This window comes from Theobroma cacao, chromosome 3, assembly GCF_000208745.1.
Source record: "Theobroma cacao cultivar B97-61/B2 chromosome 3, Criollo_cocoa_genome_V2, whole genome shotgun sequence".
Classification (NCBI taxonomy): domain Eukaryota; kingdom Viridiplantae; phylum Streptophyta; class Magnoliopsida; order Malvales; family Malvaceae; genus Theobroma; species Theobroma cacao.
Window position 1 is genome coordinate 28,792,485 of NC_030852.1, and position 13,775 is coordinate 28,806,259.

Sequence of the window (13,775 nt, forward strand, 5' to 3'; positions counted from 1 at the left end):
CCTCCTTCAGGCTGTATGATAGACTTCTGTTTTTGTCGTGTCTCATAATTTCACAATTGCCAAGTTCCCTGGTTTTGTCAAAAGGTATCAAAATGACGACATTCTGTTCAGTGACTTACCAAACTTGATGAGAAAACTCGTTAGTAACTTGGTCTACACCAAAAATTCACAATGCTATTGCAGGATTCTACTGTGTGAAACTAAGAATCCAATTCCATAAAGTATTAGACAAGCCTTATCATTTAGGAACTGCTTTGATTTATTCGTTAAATGCATTAGGAGCTAGAACGAGCGAATGAAGTTACCCTCCCCATCCAATCTGTTTGGATTGTAAGGGCTTTAGTTTGCTCACATAAAATCAGTGCAGAACTGCAGATAGTATTTTTACTCAGGCAAGAAAGTTTTGGGATTCAGAGGTGGAGATACGAGCCAGGAAGTGTTGTGCTATAAATCTACGATGGATTTTCCCGCTGGCAGTCTTTGGCAGAGAATCGGTTATAAAAACTTTCTTGGGGACTTTGAAAGCCGCAAGATTTTTCCTGCAGAACTCCTGCAGCTCTGCCTCACCAATACTCCATCCTTCCCTTGGAACGATTGTGCAGTTTATCTGAAAGAAGATTAGCATTCCTCCAATTAAAATTTTTTATATATGAGCTTTTTCGAGGTTATATTGATTGGGACAAGTGGATCTAGTGTTACATTTCTATAAAAAAATTCATCTTATATATATGAGCACAAAATTTTGTTGGGCCTCGTTTCTTCTGCCATCCTTGGACGTGGGTAGTGCTTTGTCTCACTGATCCAAACCAAATGGGCCCTTTTCATCCTATGACTAAGAAATATTGGTGGAGGTGTTCGGTTGAGAAATAGAAATATTAACATCAAACCGATGTTACCTCTTCACCATATTTGTCATCAGGGACTCCAGATGCGACCGCTTGTGCAATGTCTGGATGAAACAAAAGCACAGCATCCACTTGAATTGATGACAATAACATGGCATGGTCGGTAGTATAGTAATTTCACAAATCATTTGAAGTTTACCTCCACGATTAATAAACTCCTTGATCCGACCCACAAGATACAAATATCCATCCGAATCAAAATACCCAAGATCTCCAGTATGGAACCACCCATATTCGAAACCTGCTTTATTAGCTTCAGGATTATTTTTATAGTCCTTAGTCACATTTGGTCCCCCAATACACATTTCACCTCTGACATTTGCCTCTTGCGGCACACCATTTTCATCCAATATTACAACCTCTTGACCCACGGGTTTCCCCACTGACCCAGACTTATGTCGGCCATCTTCCACCAACGGGTTCGTAGCCGTCAGCCTGGTTGCTTCAGGCATGGCATAAGCCTCCAAGACCGGCGCCCCAAATGCCTCTTCCAGCAGCTCCAGAATCGCCAGAGCAAGCGACGCGCTACAGCTCCTGATAAATCGGAGCTTCGGGTAAACGAATTCAGGGTTTGCCACGTGGCGCTCGAGTAGGATCTGATGAATTGTGGGCACCGCGGTGTACCACGTTGCTGTGTCTTGTTTCACGTCTTGCCAAAATGTTGAAGCCGAGAATCTGCCAGCGGCCGGGATTGCCACGGCTCCCCCAGCCCCGAGCGGGCTCAACAAGCCCGTCAATAAGCCGTGAACGTGAAATAGTGGAGGGACTAACAAGGATGAGTCAGACTCGGTAAATTTGTAAACTGATATAGTATTCTTAACAGAAGAGACTATATTAAGCTGAGTCAATGGCACGCCTTGTGGTGCCAGAAGTGTGGAGGAAGAGTGCCACGTCAGACGGGTCATTGATGAGTACGCTGATCGAGGTTGGGCCTGGTTCGGAATGAGTCAGGGAGAGAGCGAGTTCAGAATCAGCACGGAGAAAGGTGGCTGTGGCGTGTGGGATACTAAGATTGGATGCCGCGGCCTGAGCCGAGGTGTTGCCATTCTGTGGAGTTAATAAAAGCTTGGACTCTGAGTCAGATACGTAAAACTCGAACTCTTCAGTGGTGTATGCCGGGTTGAGTGGCGCAGCCGTGGCTCGAGCTCTAGTTATAGCCAAAAACATAATTACAAACTGTAATGACAGCGAAAATATAGTACAGCGTAAGAGCTAAAAGTTATACACAGAAAATTAGTAGTACTCTTGTAATGAAAAGAAACAAAGCTTGAAAGCAAACCTCGATGGTATTAAGGAAGGCAAGTGCAACAACATCGCCTCTCCCAAACCCAGCAGTGACTAGCCTGGAAGCGGCATGTTCGACGAGTTCTTGGAGCCGAGAATGCGTTATATCAAACTTGCCAGAAATTGACAGGCTCGCCGGTGAGGGAATTCTCTGGCGACGCGCTTCAGTAATCCTGATAGTGTAAGAGTGTCCATGCTTTTCTCTTCCGGGTTGCTTTCAGCACAAGTGTACATTAATATTAATACAGTGATAGAGAAATTGAGGGTTTTTCCACGAAGCCCATAACAAAGAAGAGGGGTTTTAACAGGGCAATTTTGCATGGTAGGGGTTGGACGCTCGACTTGAAGAAGTCTAGTCACCTGCTGAAATTCTAAAGTTGACGAAGAGACTGTTTTAATCAGCTGCAATCTAGCTCAGAGTAAGTTCTTAAAGTTTACCTTGTTTTGCTGTTAAACATTTGTCAAACCGGACACATGTAATTTGATCTTCATTTGATATTCCACTTGGAGCAGCGTCCCTCGAACCAATTGGCTGTGATTCACCTTGGTCCATCCAGCACATTTCCCTTTAATCACAGCGTAGTGAAATTCATTAAGCCTCGATGAAGTAAGCAGGGATGTCATTTTACAAAGCTGATGTGGCCATGACCTGTTTAAGTCATGCGGAATTCTAGTAAGTCAAAAAACTTCTAGTAAAGTTATAAGAGTGGGAACAGTATGTGCTGATTTTGATAATGGCAGCTCACTTTTTTCACTGCAACCTAGTCCACCCCATTGTAGCAGGGCAGCTCAAATTGCATAGTGTCAATAGTTAGTTTCTTGAACTTGTTAGATGGCTTCTTGTGGGAATTTTAGTTTTCAGAGGATATGCAATTCCTGCAGATTGGGCTATTATGCATGGCTTTGTACACTGTACCCGTTCAGTTGAATCCTGTAGTTTGTTTCAATCATTTGCAAGGGCAGCTTTTCCTGGCTGATCATGTTGAATTTCAATGAAAAAGAGACAGTGTACTTAAAAATAGGTTACCAGCTAGCGAATATATATATATATATGTTTGTTTCAAATTTGTTTTTGTAGACTTTTCCCTCTGTTAAATTACTCTGTTTCATTTTTGTGCTAGCTAGGTTGAATTGCTTTGCTCACTGGTTTCCTTTTTCCAATGCTTGTGGTTTCCGGACGGTGCTGGGCCCTGGTAGTCGCTGACAACCGTTCCTGGATTCCTTTTCAAATAAGGTTACCTCCATTTCGCCAAAAAAAAAAAAAATAGATATGAAAACTCAACCATTTCTAATTATAATGACAGGCAACAATTAATTGTGATCTTCCCCTGTATAGCTCGCACTCTGCTGGCTGATATTGGGATTGCAGAGAAAATCTAATACGATTTATGGATTAGTTGAAATGATGATTGACGAGCCATGTGGAATGTTTTAAATTTGTTGGCATGTTAATTTTAAGAGTCCTAGAATTTGTTTAAGCTTTAATTAATTTGTCTCGGAAATGTTTATATCTTGGGCTGCCTCCGAGGAACAGAGAGCCAATGTAGCAGTGGAACTCTACTATGTATATAGCATGCAGAAGTGTTAAATTGCTGATATTCAGAATCCAGTTCTACCATATGAAACTCAGCAATTCTAATATTCTATAGATGCCACTAAATCTCCTCTCTCCGCCTCTTAAGTTATTTTTAATATTTATCTGCGACTTACAAAGAGAATAATTACAGAGTAAAAAATAGTCACAGCAAAGGAGCTGGTCTCCCGTTTCCCACAAGATATAACTGCGCGCAGATAGATATGGTGTGTGCTTTAGGCTCCAAACTTGGGAACCTTAGCCGTCGAGATTTGAGCAAGAAAGTGCTCGGCTACAATTCTCCGTTGGATTTTCCCGCTGGCAGTCTTTGGGAGAGCGTCGGTGAAGAAAACTCTCTTAGGGACTTTGAAAGCTGCAAGGCTCTTCTTGCAAAATCTCTGCACCTCCGCCTCATCAACATTCGATCCTTCTCTTGGAACGATTGCGCAATTGACCTGTTGGTCATGCAGATGATCATCCAACACAAAATAATCAGCATCAATTCCTTTCTCTAAGAAAATAATATACAGTAACTAAATTTTCCAATATGATCATATAACTAGTTTCTATAACAATAACATCCCAAAGCATTTACTATACTTTTTGGCATCACACGACTACTCTATGTCTCTATCCATGGCCATGAAAAGATCAACAAACATCTCATGTGGGCAATGCACTTTTAAATCACAAGAAACAAGGGAATAACACCCTATCTTGAACAGTTAGATGTCCTTTTCTTCACTACGGAATCAATCAGCAAAGAGGCTTCTCTGATCTACAGCCTGAGGTGGGTTTTGTCATAAATTGATGCTTTCTCTGGTAGTTGTAAGCATCAGGGGTGGGGCCCTTTCTCACCGCCCTGTATCCTAGATCATGCATGCATGATGCTACGTGTCTTTGTCTATATACGAAGGACTCGACTCGAATATTCTTTTCAGGATTGTGGTGTTACTTCGATACTAGTACATTAATCAAGGATGGGCAACAACTACATGCAGCTGCCAAAAATATTAGTTTTGTGAACTTACCTCTTCCCCGTATTTGTCATCAGGGACTCCAAAAGCAACTTCTTGGGCAACATCTGGATGAGATAAAAGCACTGCATCTACTTCTATTGGCGATATTTTCTCACCTTCAAATAACCAAAACATTAACAATTTTAACATCTGTTTAGGAGATTTTCAAATAAGATGACTTTAATTTGCACATTATAATACTATTATACCGAATATGATTTATGTTGTTTATCAATTATAAATTGTTTCATCATTAAACTAATTATATCATAATTATTATGATATTTCAATTATTTGTCCATTTTTAATTATCAATTATGATATTATTTTTTTTATCTAATTTGATTCTGTTTAAAAACAAATACTAGTAAAAATAGTAAAAACATGGACAAAATGAATTCTGACTAGATATTAATAACGTATCAAATATAAACAGAAAATAATATGGTTTACCTCCACGGTTGATGAGCTCCTTGATCCGACCCACAAGATGCAAATACCCGTCCCGATCAAAATATCCAAGATCACCAGTGTGGAACCACCCAAATCGGAAAGCTGATTTATTAGCTTCAGGGTTATTTTTATAGCCCTTAGTCACATTTGGTCCTCTAATACATACTTCCCCATTAACATTTGCCACTTGCGGCACACCATTTTCATCCAAAATCACCATCTCTTGACCCACGGGTCTCCCCACCGACCCGGCCTTATGTGGCCCATTTTCTGGTAACGGGTTTGACGCCATCAAATGGGTTGCCTCGGTCATGGCATAAGCCTCCAAAACTGGCGCCCCAAACGCCTCCTCCAGCCGAGCCAGTATAGCCGGTGCTAGCGAAGCGCTGCAGCTCCTAATGAATCGGAGCTTCGGGTAAACGGGTTCTGGATTGCCCAAGTGGCGATCCAGTATGATCTGGTGTATGGTAGGGACGGCAGTGTACCACGTGGCCTTGTATTTGTTCATGTCTTGCCAAAATGTTGAGGCGGAGAACCTGCCAGCGGAAGGGAGAGTCACGGCTGCACCAGCTCCGAGTGAGCTCAGCAACCCGGCTATCAAGCCGTGGACGTGAAATAACGGGAGGACTAACACGGTTGCATCGGACTCGGTGAGTTTATAAACCGATTTAACATTTTTAACCGAGGATGCCAAGTTGAACTGAGTCAGTGGAACGCCTTTAGGGCGGCTTGTGGTGCCTGAAGTGTGGAGAAAGAGTGCTACGTCGGATGGTTCATTAGTGAGTTTGCTGACCGAGTTTAGGTCTGAGTCTTGTTGAGACAGGGAAAGTGCGAGTTCAGAATCCGCATCATGAAGGGTAGCTGTGGCGTGTGGAATGTTAAGCTTGGAAGCCGCGGCTTGTGCTGAGCTGTTGCCTTCAATTGAGGTTAACAAAAGCTTGGACTCCGAGTCGGATAGGTAAAACTCGAATTCTTCAGTAGTGTAAGCAGGGTTCAATGGCGCAGCCGTGGCTCGAGCTCGTATTACAGCCAAAAACATTATAACAAACTGTAAAAACATACAGCAGGAAATTCAAAGAACACTTCGCAAATTAAAAAAAATGAAGGACTTATTTAAAGAAGGAAAGGAAACTAACCTCGATGGTATTAGGGAAAGTGAGTGCAACGACATCGCCAGCACCGATCCCATTAGCTAAAAGCCTAGAAGCTGCAAGTTCAATGACTTCATGGAGCTTATAATGCGTTATATCAAACTTACCCGGAACTGAGACGGCGAGACGGTGAGGGAATTCTCCAGCGACCTGCTTCAGTAATTCCGTTAGTGTAAGACTCTCCATCGTTTTCTTTGCAGAAAGCCAATAATACCGATAATCAATAAGCCGATAAGATCAGAAAATTTCGTTTTGAATAAACAGGGGAGACGAATTATTTAACAACGAGCTTATAGAGAATAGTTTTGTAAGGTGATTTGCAGAGTGGAGGGCGGAGGTTAGGCAGGTGGCAAGATTTTAAGGTTGGCGATAGATGATGAGAACGTTTAATCTGCTGCAATCCAGCTTACGGTGTTAGTTTGAAGTTTCGCTCTTCGACGGTGATATTGCTTCAGAAAATTTCATTTGTAGGGGAACTTGTGGGTTTCTTACAAGTGTCTCTCTATTAATTACCAGCTGGTGAGATAGGCTTTTTGGTTTCACAACCGCTGTTCTTCTGGAACTGTTTGCTCATGTGTCGTAGGAGATTGAACACGCTGTTTTTTCACTTGTCGCATGCCTTAACCCTCCTGCAACATAATGCAAAGTAAAAAGGAAAAAAGAAAGGGACATTTTAATCTTTTCCATAAGAAAAGAATATCAACAGTCGATGTCTTGAATTAGATTAATCTTAATTTTCTCAAACGCAATCCACTTATCTCTGAAGTTAAGCTTAACAACAAAGTTTAATACTGTGTGCTGAAGTCGAATGCAAGGAACAGTGATTAATTTGTTGGTATTGTAAATCAAATGCGATCTTTCTTCTCTTCAAAGGGATAATTAGGTATTTAATTTTTTAGAAATCAGGAATCTCCTGATTGGAGCTGGATTGATGCCTTTTTCTTGTTTTTTTTTTCTTATTTTTAATAAATGTTGAACCATGTATGATCAATCAACCCATGCACATCCGAAAAGGCAACTGACTTGTGGATTTATGATAGCCAACCAAGTGCAAAAGGCTACAAATTCAAATAGTTTATTAGAAATAAATTACGAAATTAGGAAAAAGGAAAAGAAAATCCTTGTCGTATTGTTGTAAAGAAATTTGGACAAAGACATTAACGTTATCGGTTAGACTTTCTGGACGCAAATGACCCTTAGCACATGTATTCTGATGGAGCTCGTAGTTTTTCATTGCCATTTAAACAAATGAAGTGTAAAGAACAACTTTTTTACCCAGAAAGACACCTTAAATTGTGATTGTTGGGTATATTTAACTACCAGTTTCAAAGACCTGTAAGGCATGCGATGTTTCTCTGTTTGTGATTTAAACCCTAATTAAAATCACAAATGTAATATAATACGATCAAATTAAAAATCAAGCTGATCAAAAGTCAAGATAATTAAAAAATAATAATAAAAGGAATATATAAATAATGTACACGATGCGGTAATATGCTGGTAATGAAAGAATAAAATACCGTTTTCAAAAAAAAATAATTAAAATAAATTATTATCAAAGATCTAAATCTAAACTATAATGAATCTTAGCTACATATGCTTTCTACATTTGACACCTGTCTTTTGATGTTTTAACATGTTTGAAGGGTTTCGATTTTTCAGTTTTTTTTTCTCTTTTCTTCCTCACATCGCTCTTTTCGTCATGCTTGCCGTCTCATGCTTGAAGAGGTCGGTACCCAAATCCAAACTTAAAAATTTTCTCCCATCTAGAACTTTCTCTTCTTCGTTTCTCTTTCTCCCTTTCCTTTCTCTTTGTCTCTTCTTTCAGACTCTTCACTCAAACGCTCTTTCTCCGTTAAAAAACCAAAAACCCCCTCTCTCATTCACACCAATTTTCTTCCTTTTTCTTCTCTTTTTTTTATGTTGACTTTTACTGATTTTTTTTTAGTTTTTGTTTTTGCAAGTTTGGTTGGTGTTCTTTATCTTCTAATGCTGGAAGACACACCTGGTGAGTGAACAAAAGGGTGACCTCGATTTACTTCTTCTTCTTCTTATTGTCTATTTGTGCAATAAGGGATTGTGCTCATATGATTTTTGCAACTCAGCGGCCCATTCTCTAAGGCTAGTCAACTTAAATATTTTCGTTTACATTCATTGTTATGTAGATTCATAGCTTTGGTCACAAAATCAGCTTTGTAGGTCATTTACCATGTCTTCCGTTTACATTCATTTTTATTTCAAGCTTACTGTAGTTCTAGGTTATATAGGGTTCTTAATCCTGAATGTGTTTTTGATTATATAGCTCTTGGGTCTTTCAACTTTCAATGTTAGTTAAATTCATGGTAGAAAAAACAAAGAAAAGAATTCCATAGCTGACATTCGACTGAAATGTTAAGCAAAAGTATTAAAAACTCGGAGCATATCAATTACTTGAAGTAACTGTGATGTTTCCTTTGGCTTTCTCTCTAACAGTTGATGTCATTCAATTTGGACCTTGAGATTTGTTATTGTGACTTCCTTTTTATCTGTTTTGATAACTTTTGTGGTTTGCTTGGATTTTCTTGATATGTCTGAGATTTTCATATTGTCAATTTTGTTTCTGTGTCGCTTTAGGTGCAAGGAAATCTATATATATTAGTGTTTGAATTAATTATATACTAGGACATAAGTGCACAAGCATTGTCAAAAGCTAAAGGGATAAATAAATCCAGAGTCTTCCATCTTTTTCTTATAGTTTGGACCATCATTTGACTATTTTATCATTGAAAAGTTACATATTATTATCATGAGATTAGATTTGTTCTCCTTTTAAGGTAATCATCTAATTTAATGAAGAATTATAGCATCACATTCAACTAAGAGAGACATGTTTTTATCGTAAAACTTTGTAGATTATTACTTAAACAATCACTAATTTATTCTTAATAGAAAACATCTCACCAATTAAAAAATTAGCAATATTTCTATATCCCATACAAGGGATTTAAAATTTTCACTATCATGATGCTTCTTCCTTGATAATTAGTGGACAAAGTGAAAGGAAACTAGATAGTGTTTCTTTTTATTTACTTCAACTACATCATCGTGGTTGATATACTAGTAAACAAATTTCCCAATTACTCTCTTATAATTTGTTTGTTCTACTCATATTTGACTCTCATGTGTTCTTCTCATATTTAAACTGTTTGTTTTCCTAAAGGCTGACTCTTTTCTTTTACAAAAGGCCCGACTGTTAAATCTACTTCCTGTTTTAAAACCAAATAAAAATATATATGTAGAAATCACGCTTTATAGATATTTGATTTAGACTCACAAAATCTTTTGAGACCTTAATTGCATATGTTGTCATGTTCAGAAATTTATTTTTACAAATATATGTATATTGTCTTCAAAACACTGCTAAACTTTTAGAGTTTAGCTCTATTTACATGTGATTTAAATTTTCTATAGTTCATGTGGTTCTTAGTTCCCATAGTATGTACCATATATGTTTGTAGGTATTTTATCAAACATTTTATATGGTTCTATGTTTGAATTTGACTAAAACTTGCAGAGGATCCTGATGGAATTTAGAGGTGCACGTTCTAGAACTTTTAAAATTTTGTATCTAATCTCTATTAGTGAACTTATAGTCACAAAAGCTGCCCATTTAAACTAATAGTTATATAGTTCTCAAACTTTCTTAAATTTGAAAGTTCCTAGATAGGAGGCAATCTATGTGTCAAAAGTATGAAGGCTAAAAAATTACTAATTTCCTATTGAATCACATTTATGGTTGGTTATTTGTTGTGCAAGCAAACTGTTATTGCGTCTTTATAATTCACACTGCAAATGAACCAAGCCTTTCTATGACACTAGGGTAAAGCTAATGCTGTGAATGGTTGGACTTTGACATTACTATTAGTTATTGTATCAAAACTTTGGTGTAGAAGATTTTGTGGCCAAATTCCTGTTTTTGAATTTTCTTTTTCATAAAACTTTTGGTTTCAATTTTCTTTATCTCTTCTTTGCTATTTTAACTATATAATCGCTTCTCTCTTCAATAGCAACAATTACTAGATAATCTAACTAAGAATTATATAAAAGAGGCATCCCTTCTGTTAAGATTTATATGATCACCACCAACTTAGCTTTTTCAATCTTTATGGTTTTTGTCCTAATTGCCACTGTGTTATTGGTTCAAGAGACAAGTAATATTGATGGTGGATGGTGTATTAGATCAAGGACAATCATGCTTAGGTTTCCTTGACAAAAATGATTCCATATTACATGTAATTTTGTTGAACTTTTATATTGTTTTTCAAAACAGCTTGCTCATCAATTTATAGGAACATTTTTTTTTTACATTTTGTAATAGATGTTATTTGTAGATATGTCGAATATTAATTAACAGGATTATTATCTTTTTTTCTTTTTTCGGACAACATCTTGCTCATTGAGAACTGTAGACACCTCTAAAAAATTTAATTAATAATAAAATATAAAATATGAAATAAAATAAGATATATAAAAAAATATATAGAGGAATGGCTAGGCGTATGCCCAACCATCCCTTCCCCAACCTGTCGTGACGTGCGGGTCCGGGAATCCGTCCGCCAGACGCGGGCGAAAATTAAAATCTGTTTAGGGAGTCGCCACTAATCTTTTTTATCTAAGGTGTGATTGGTCACCTATTAACCCGATTCTTAATCGACGAAGTCCTAAATTAATTTTAGGTCCGTCGAAAAAACGAGAACTGGTCCACGTTTTTTAGATATGGGTTCGGGAGTGCGGTTACGCACGGAGAAGGGTTAGCACCTCCGTAACGCCCGTTCTACGAACCGTACCATTTAATCTTAAGTTATCTTAATATAGCCTTTTCTTAGTTTAATCCCTATTTTATTAATTAAATTTTTATTGAATTGCCAGACTGAGTTTTTCACTTGGTCTTACGTATGCATATGATGCAAGCGTAGAATGATGTCGTGACTTGTTTATTTTAAATGATGGAGTCGGTAATCTTTTATTGAAAAATTATTCGAAGACCATCCAAACGCTTTGGTGAAGTCTCGAAATCCTCCTCACCTAGAGATATCCCCGGAAGAACTCGTCTCTACAAGCTCCTCGGGGAAATCCCATCATCGGGATTCCCGCGCCATTTGCAAAATAAGAGTGGCATGCAATGACAGTATAAAATGATGGTATCTACATGCACGCGTTTATTGATTGTTTAACAAATTTTGATTATTTATTATTTACTATTTTTTACTTATATATACTTTATTTTTTGGTTTTCCATTTAAATCCATATTTGTTGTTGGTCAATTTTTACTTGATTACAAAGCTTATCTAATAAATAATTAATTAATTTTTAAACGATTGGATTAACTTTATTTAGTAATATTTATTTAAATTAATTTGAATGTAATAAAATTTTCCTACATATATTATTTTTTAACAATGACTATTTGACTTAATGGGTTTTGAAATCTAGAGTTCGGATTTATCCCGACGCTTCGGTGAAAATCCGTCTCGAACTTCGCACCCGAAAAATATCCACCCGAAAGAGGCAACTCTTTGCCCCTTTTTGGTGGTAATACTCAAATATTTGTTCCAATTATATTATTTATTATTTATTATTACTTATTTATTTTTCACTTATTATTATTATTATTATTTATTATTTTTTTATTTTTAAATTTTTATTTTTTATTTTTTTTTAAAAATATAATATAATATGTATATATATACATTTGCATCATGAATTATCATTATTATTTTTTTTTATTTTTTTTGTAAGCCTCCAAATATATTTATAATATTAATATTTTTAGTTATTATTTTTATATTTTATTAAAGTTAAACAAACAATTAAAATAGGCTAGATAAGCCCAAAACAATAAGCTCAAATCCAACAAGAAACGGGTAAGGCCTCACCTTGCTTGGGCTAGAAAGATGACCCAAGTTGTCTGGGCTGCACGGAGGTCTGCCAAGCCCGTTTCCTTGGTCCGTCTGGCCCTCTCCTGAACGCACCGTTTTGGGCTCTAGGGACTCCCTCAAACGACGTCGTTTAGGCGTCGACCCTTTGAACTTCCCACTCCACTGAAACGACGTCGTTTAGGCGTCGACCCTTTGAACTTCCCACTCCACTGAAACGACGCCGTTTAGACCCTAAACTCGGGTATTTAAGTCTCGTTTTTGGCCTTTCGTCTCATTTTCAAACTTCATTTTCTCTCTCTAGCTGCACCCTCTCCCTTCTCTCTAAAACCCTTTCCTCTTCCACCGGTGCCGGCGTACTGCCTTTAACAGACTGCCCGGTCGTTCTTCCTACTCTCTCTCTTGAAACCCTCTTCCCTTCCGATCGACGGATCGGGCACCCCTTTTCCTTCCGGTCGGCGGTGACCCAAATGGGTTTAGGTTTGCTCACGTCGGTGACCGGCACTCCACAGATCCGTCCCTCCCTTCACCGCTCACCGATCTCTCTCCCTCAAGCCGAATCCAAATCCCCCGTTGAAACCCCGATTCTGATTTTTGGCTCTCCCTTTTGATTTTTTGATTTTTGTTTTGTGTGGTTAGGTAGATGCTGGTAGATCTAGGATTTTTGTTTTTTTGTTTTTTTGTGTTCTTCTCTTTTGTATCTGTGTTCTAGGTGGTTTTTAAGGAGCCGGGTTGTCCAAAAATTTGGACAACCAGGTGATGGGGTTCTGGCACCCCCTGGAGTTGGTGGCCAGAACCCCCATCACGCGTAGTGGGTGGGGGATGGGATGGCTGGGCGTACGCCCAGCCATCAGTTTTTTTTTTTATATATATTTTATTTGGTTTTATTATAATTTAAATTTTTTGTTTTAGGTGTCTACACAACCACCATGAATGATGGGGCTCTAGCTACCAACTCTTTGGTGCCAGAACCTCATTGCTGAGTTGTCCAAATTTCTGGACAACCCAACTTTTAAGGACCACCTGCATTAAAAAAGAGGGGAGAGCAAGAACCAAAAAACCAAAAAAACCAATCGAAAAACAAAGAAAAACCAAGTTCGAACCCAAAAAAAATCACAGATCAAATCTAAAGAAAAAATCCTAAATTACCAGCAGTTTAGCAACTTTAGCCACAATAGAAAAAATAAAAAAATCAATCAAAAAAGAACCAAAAAAAGCTAAAAAAGAAATCAGTGTTTTAACAGGGGGTTCGGGTAGTGTGTGAAAAGGGGGAGTTGATCTGTGTGGGGGGTGGTCGGCTGGTAGTGAAAAAAAGAGAGAGAGAAAGCCGATCGCCGTTGAATAGAGAAAGGAGAAGGGTGCGACGCCGACAGGGAGAAAGAAGAGAAAGAGAAGGAGAAAGAAAGAAAGAGGAAAAAGAAAGAAGAAGCCAGCGGGGAGAGAGAAAGGAAAGGAGAGAAAGAGAAAAAAAAAA

At 38.0% G+C, this 13,775-nt stretch overlaps 1 protein-coding gene and 1 pseudogene across 1 annotated transcript; both read right to left on the reverse strand.

The window, feature by feature from the left end:
- On the reverse strand, positions 301-2,518 carry LOC18605570 (annotated as a pseudogene).
- On the reverse strand, positions 3,723-7,013 carry LOC18605571 (oxalate--CoA ligase). The gene is made up of 4 exons (XM_018117470.1): positions 6,371-7,013; positions 5,235-6,282; positions 4,794-4,897; positions 3,723-4,217 (listed from the first exon to the last, which is right to left on the reverse strand). The coding sequence occupies exons 1-4, from the start codon at positions 6,569-6,571 to the stop codon at positions 3,999-4,001; spliced, it is 1,572 nt and encodes a 523-aa protein (XP_017972959.1). The 5' UTR covers positions 6,572-7,013; the 3' UTR covers positions 3,723-3,998.

Coding starts and splice junctions, on each gene's coding strand:
- LOC18605571 (XM_018117470.1), bottom strand. CDS start 6,571: ATGGAGAGTCTTACACTAACGGAATTACTGAAGCAGGTCGCTGGAGAA. Junction 6,283..6,370: donor CTTTCCCTAATACCATCGAG/GTTAGTTTCCTT, acceptor ATGTTTTTACAG/TTTGTTATAATGTTTTTGGC. Junction 4,218..4,793: donor ATGACAAATACGGGGAAGAG/GTAAGTTCACAA, acceptor CATGACCAACAG/GTCAATTGCGCAATCGTTCC.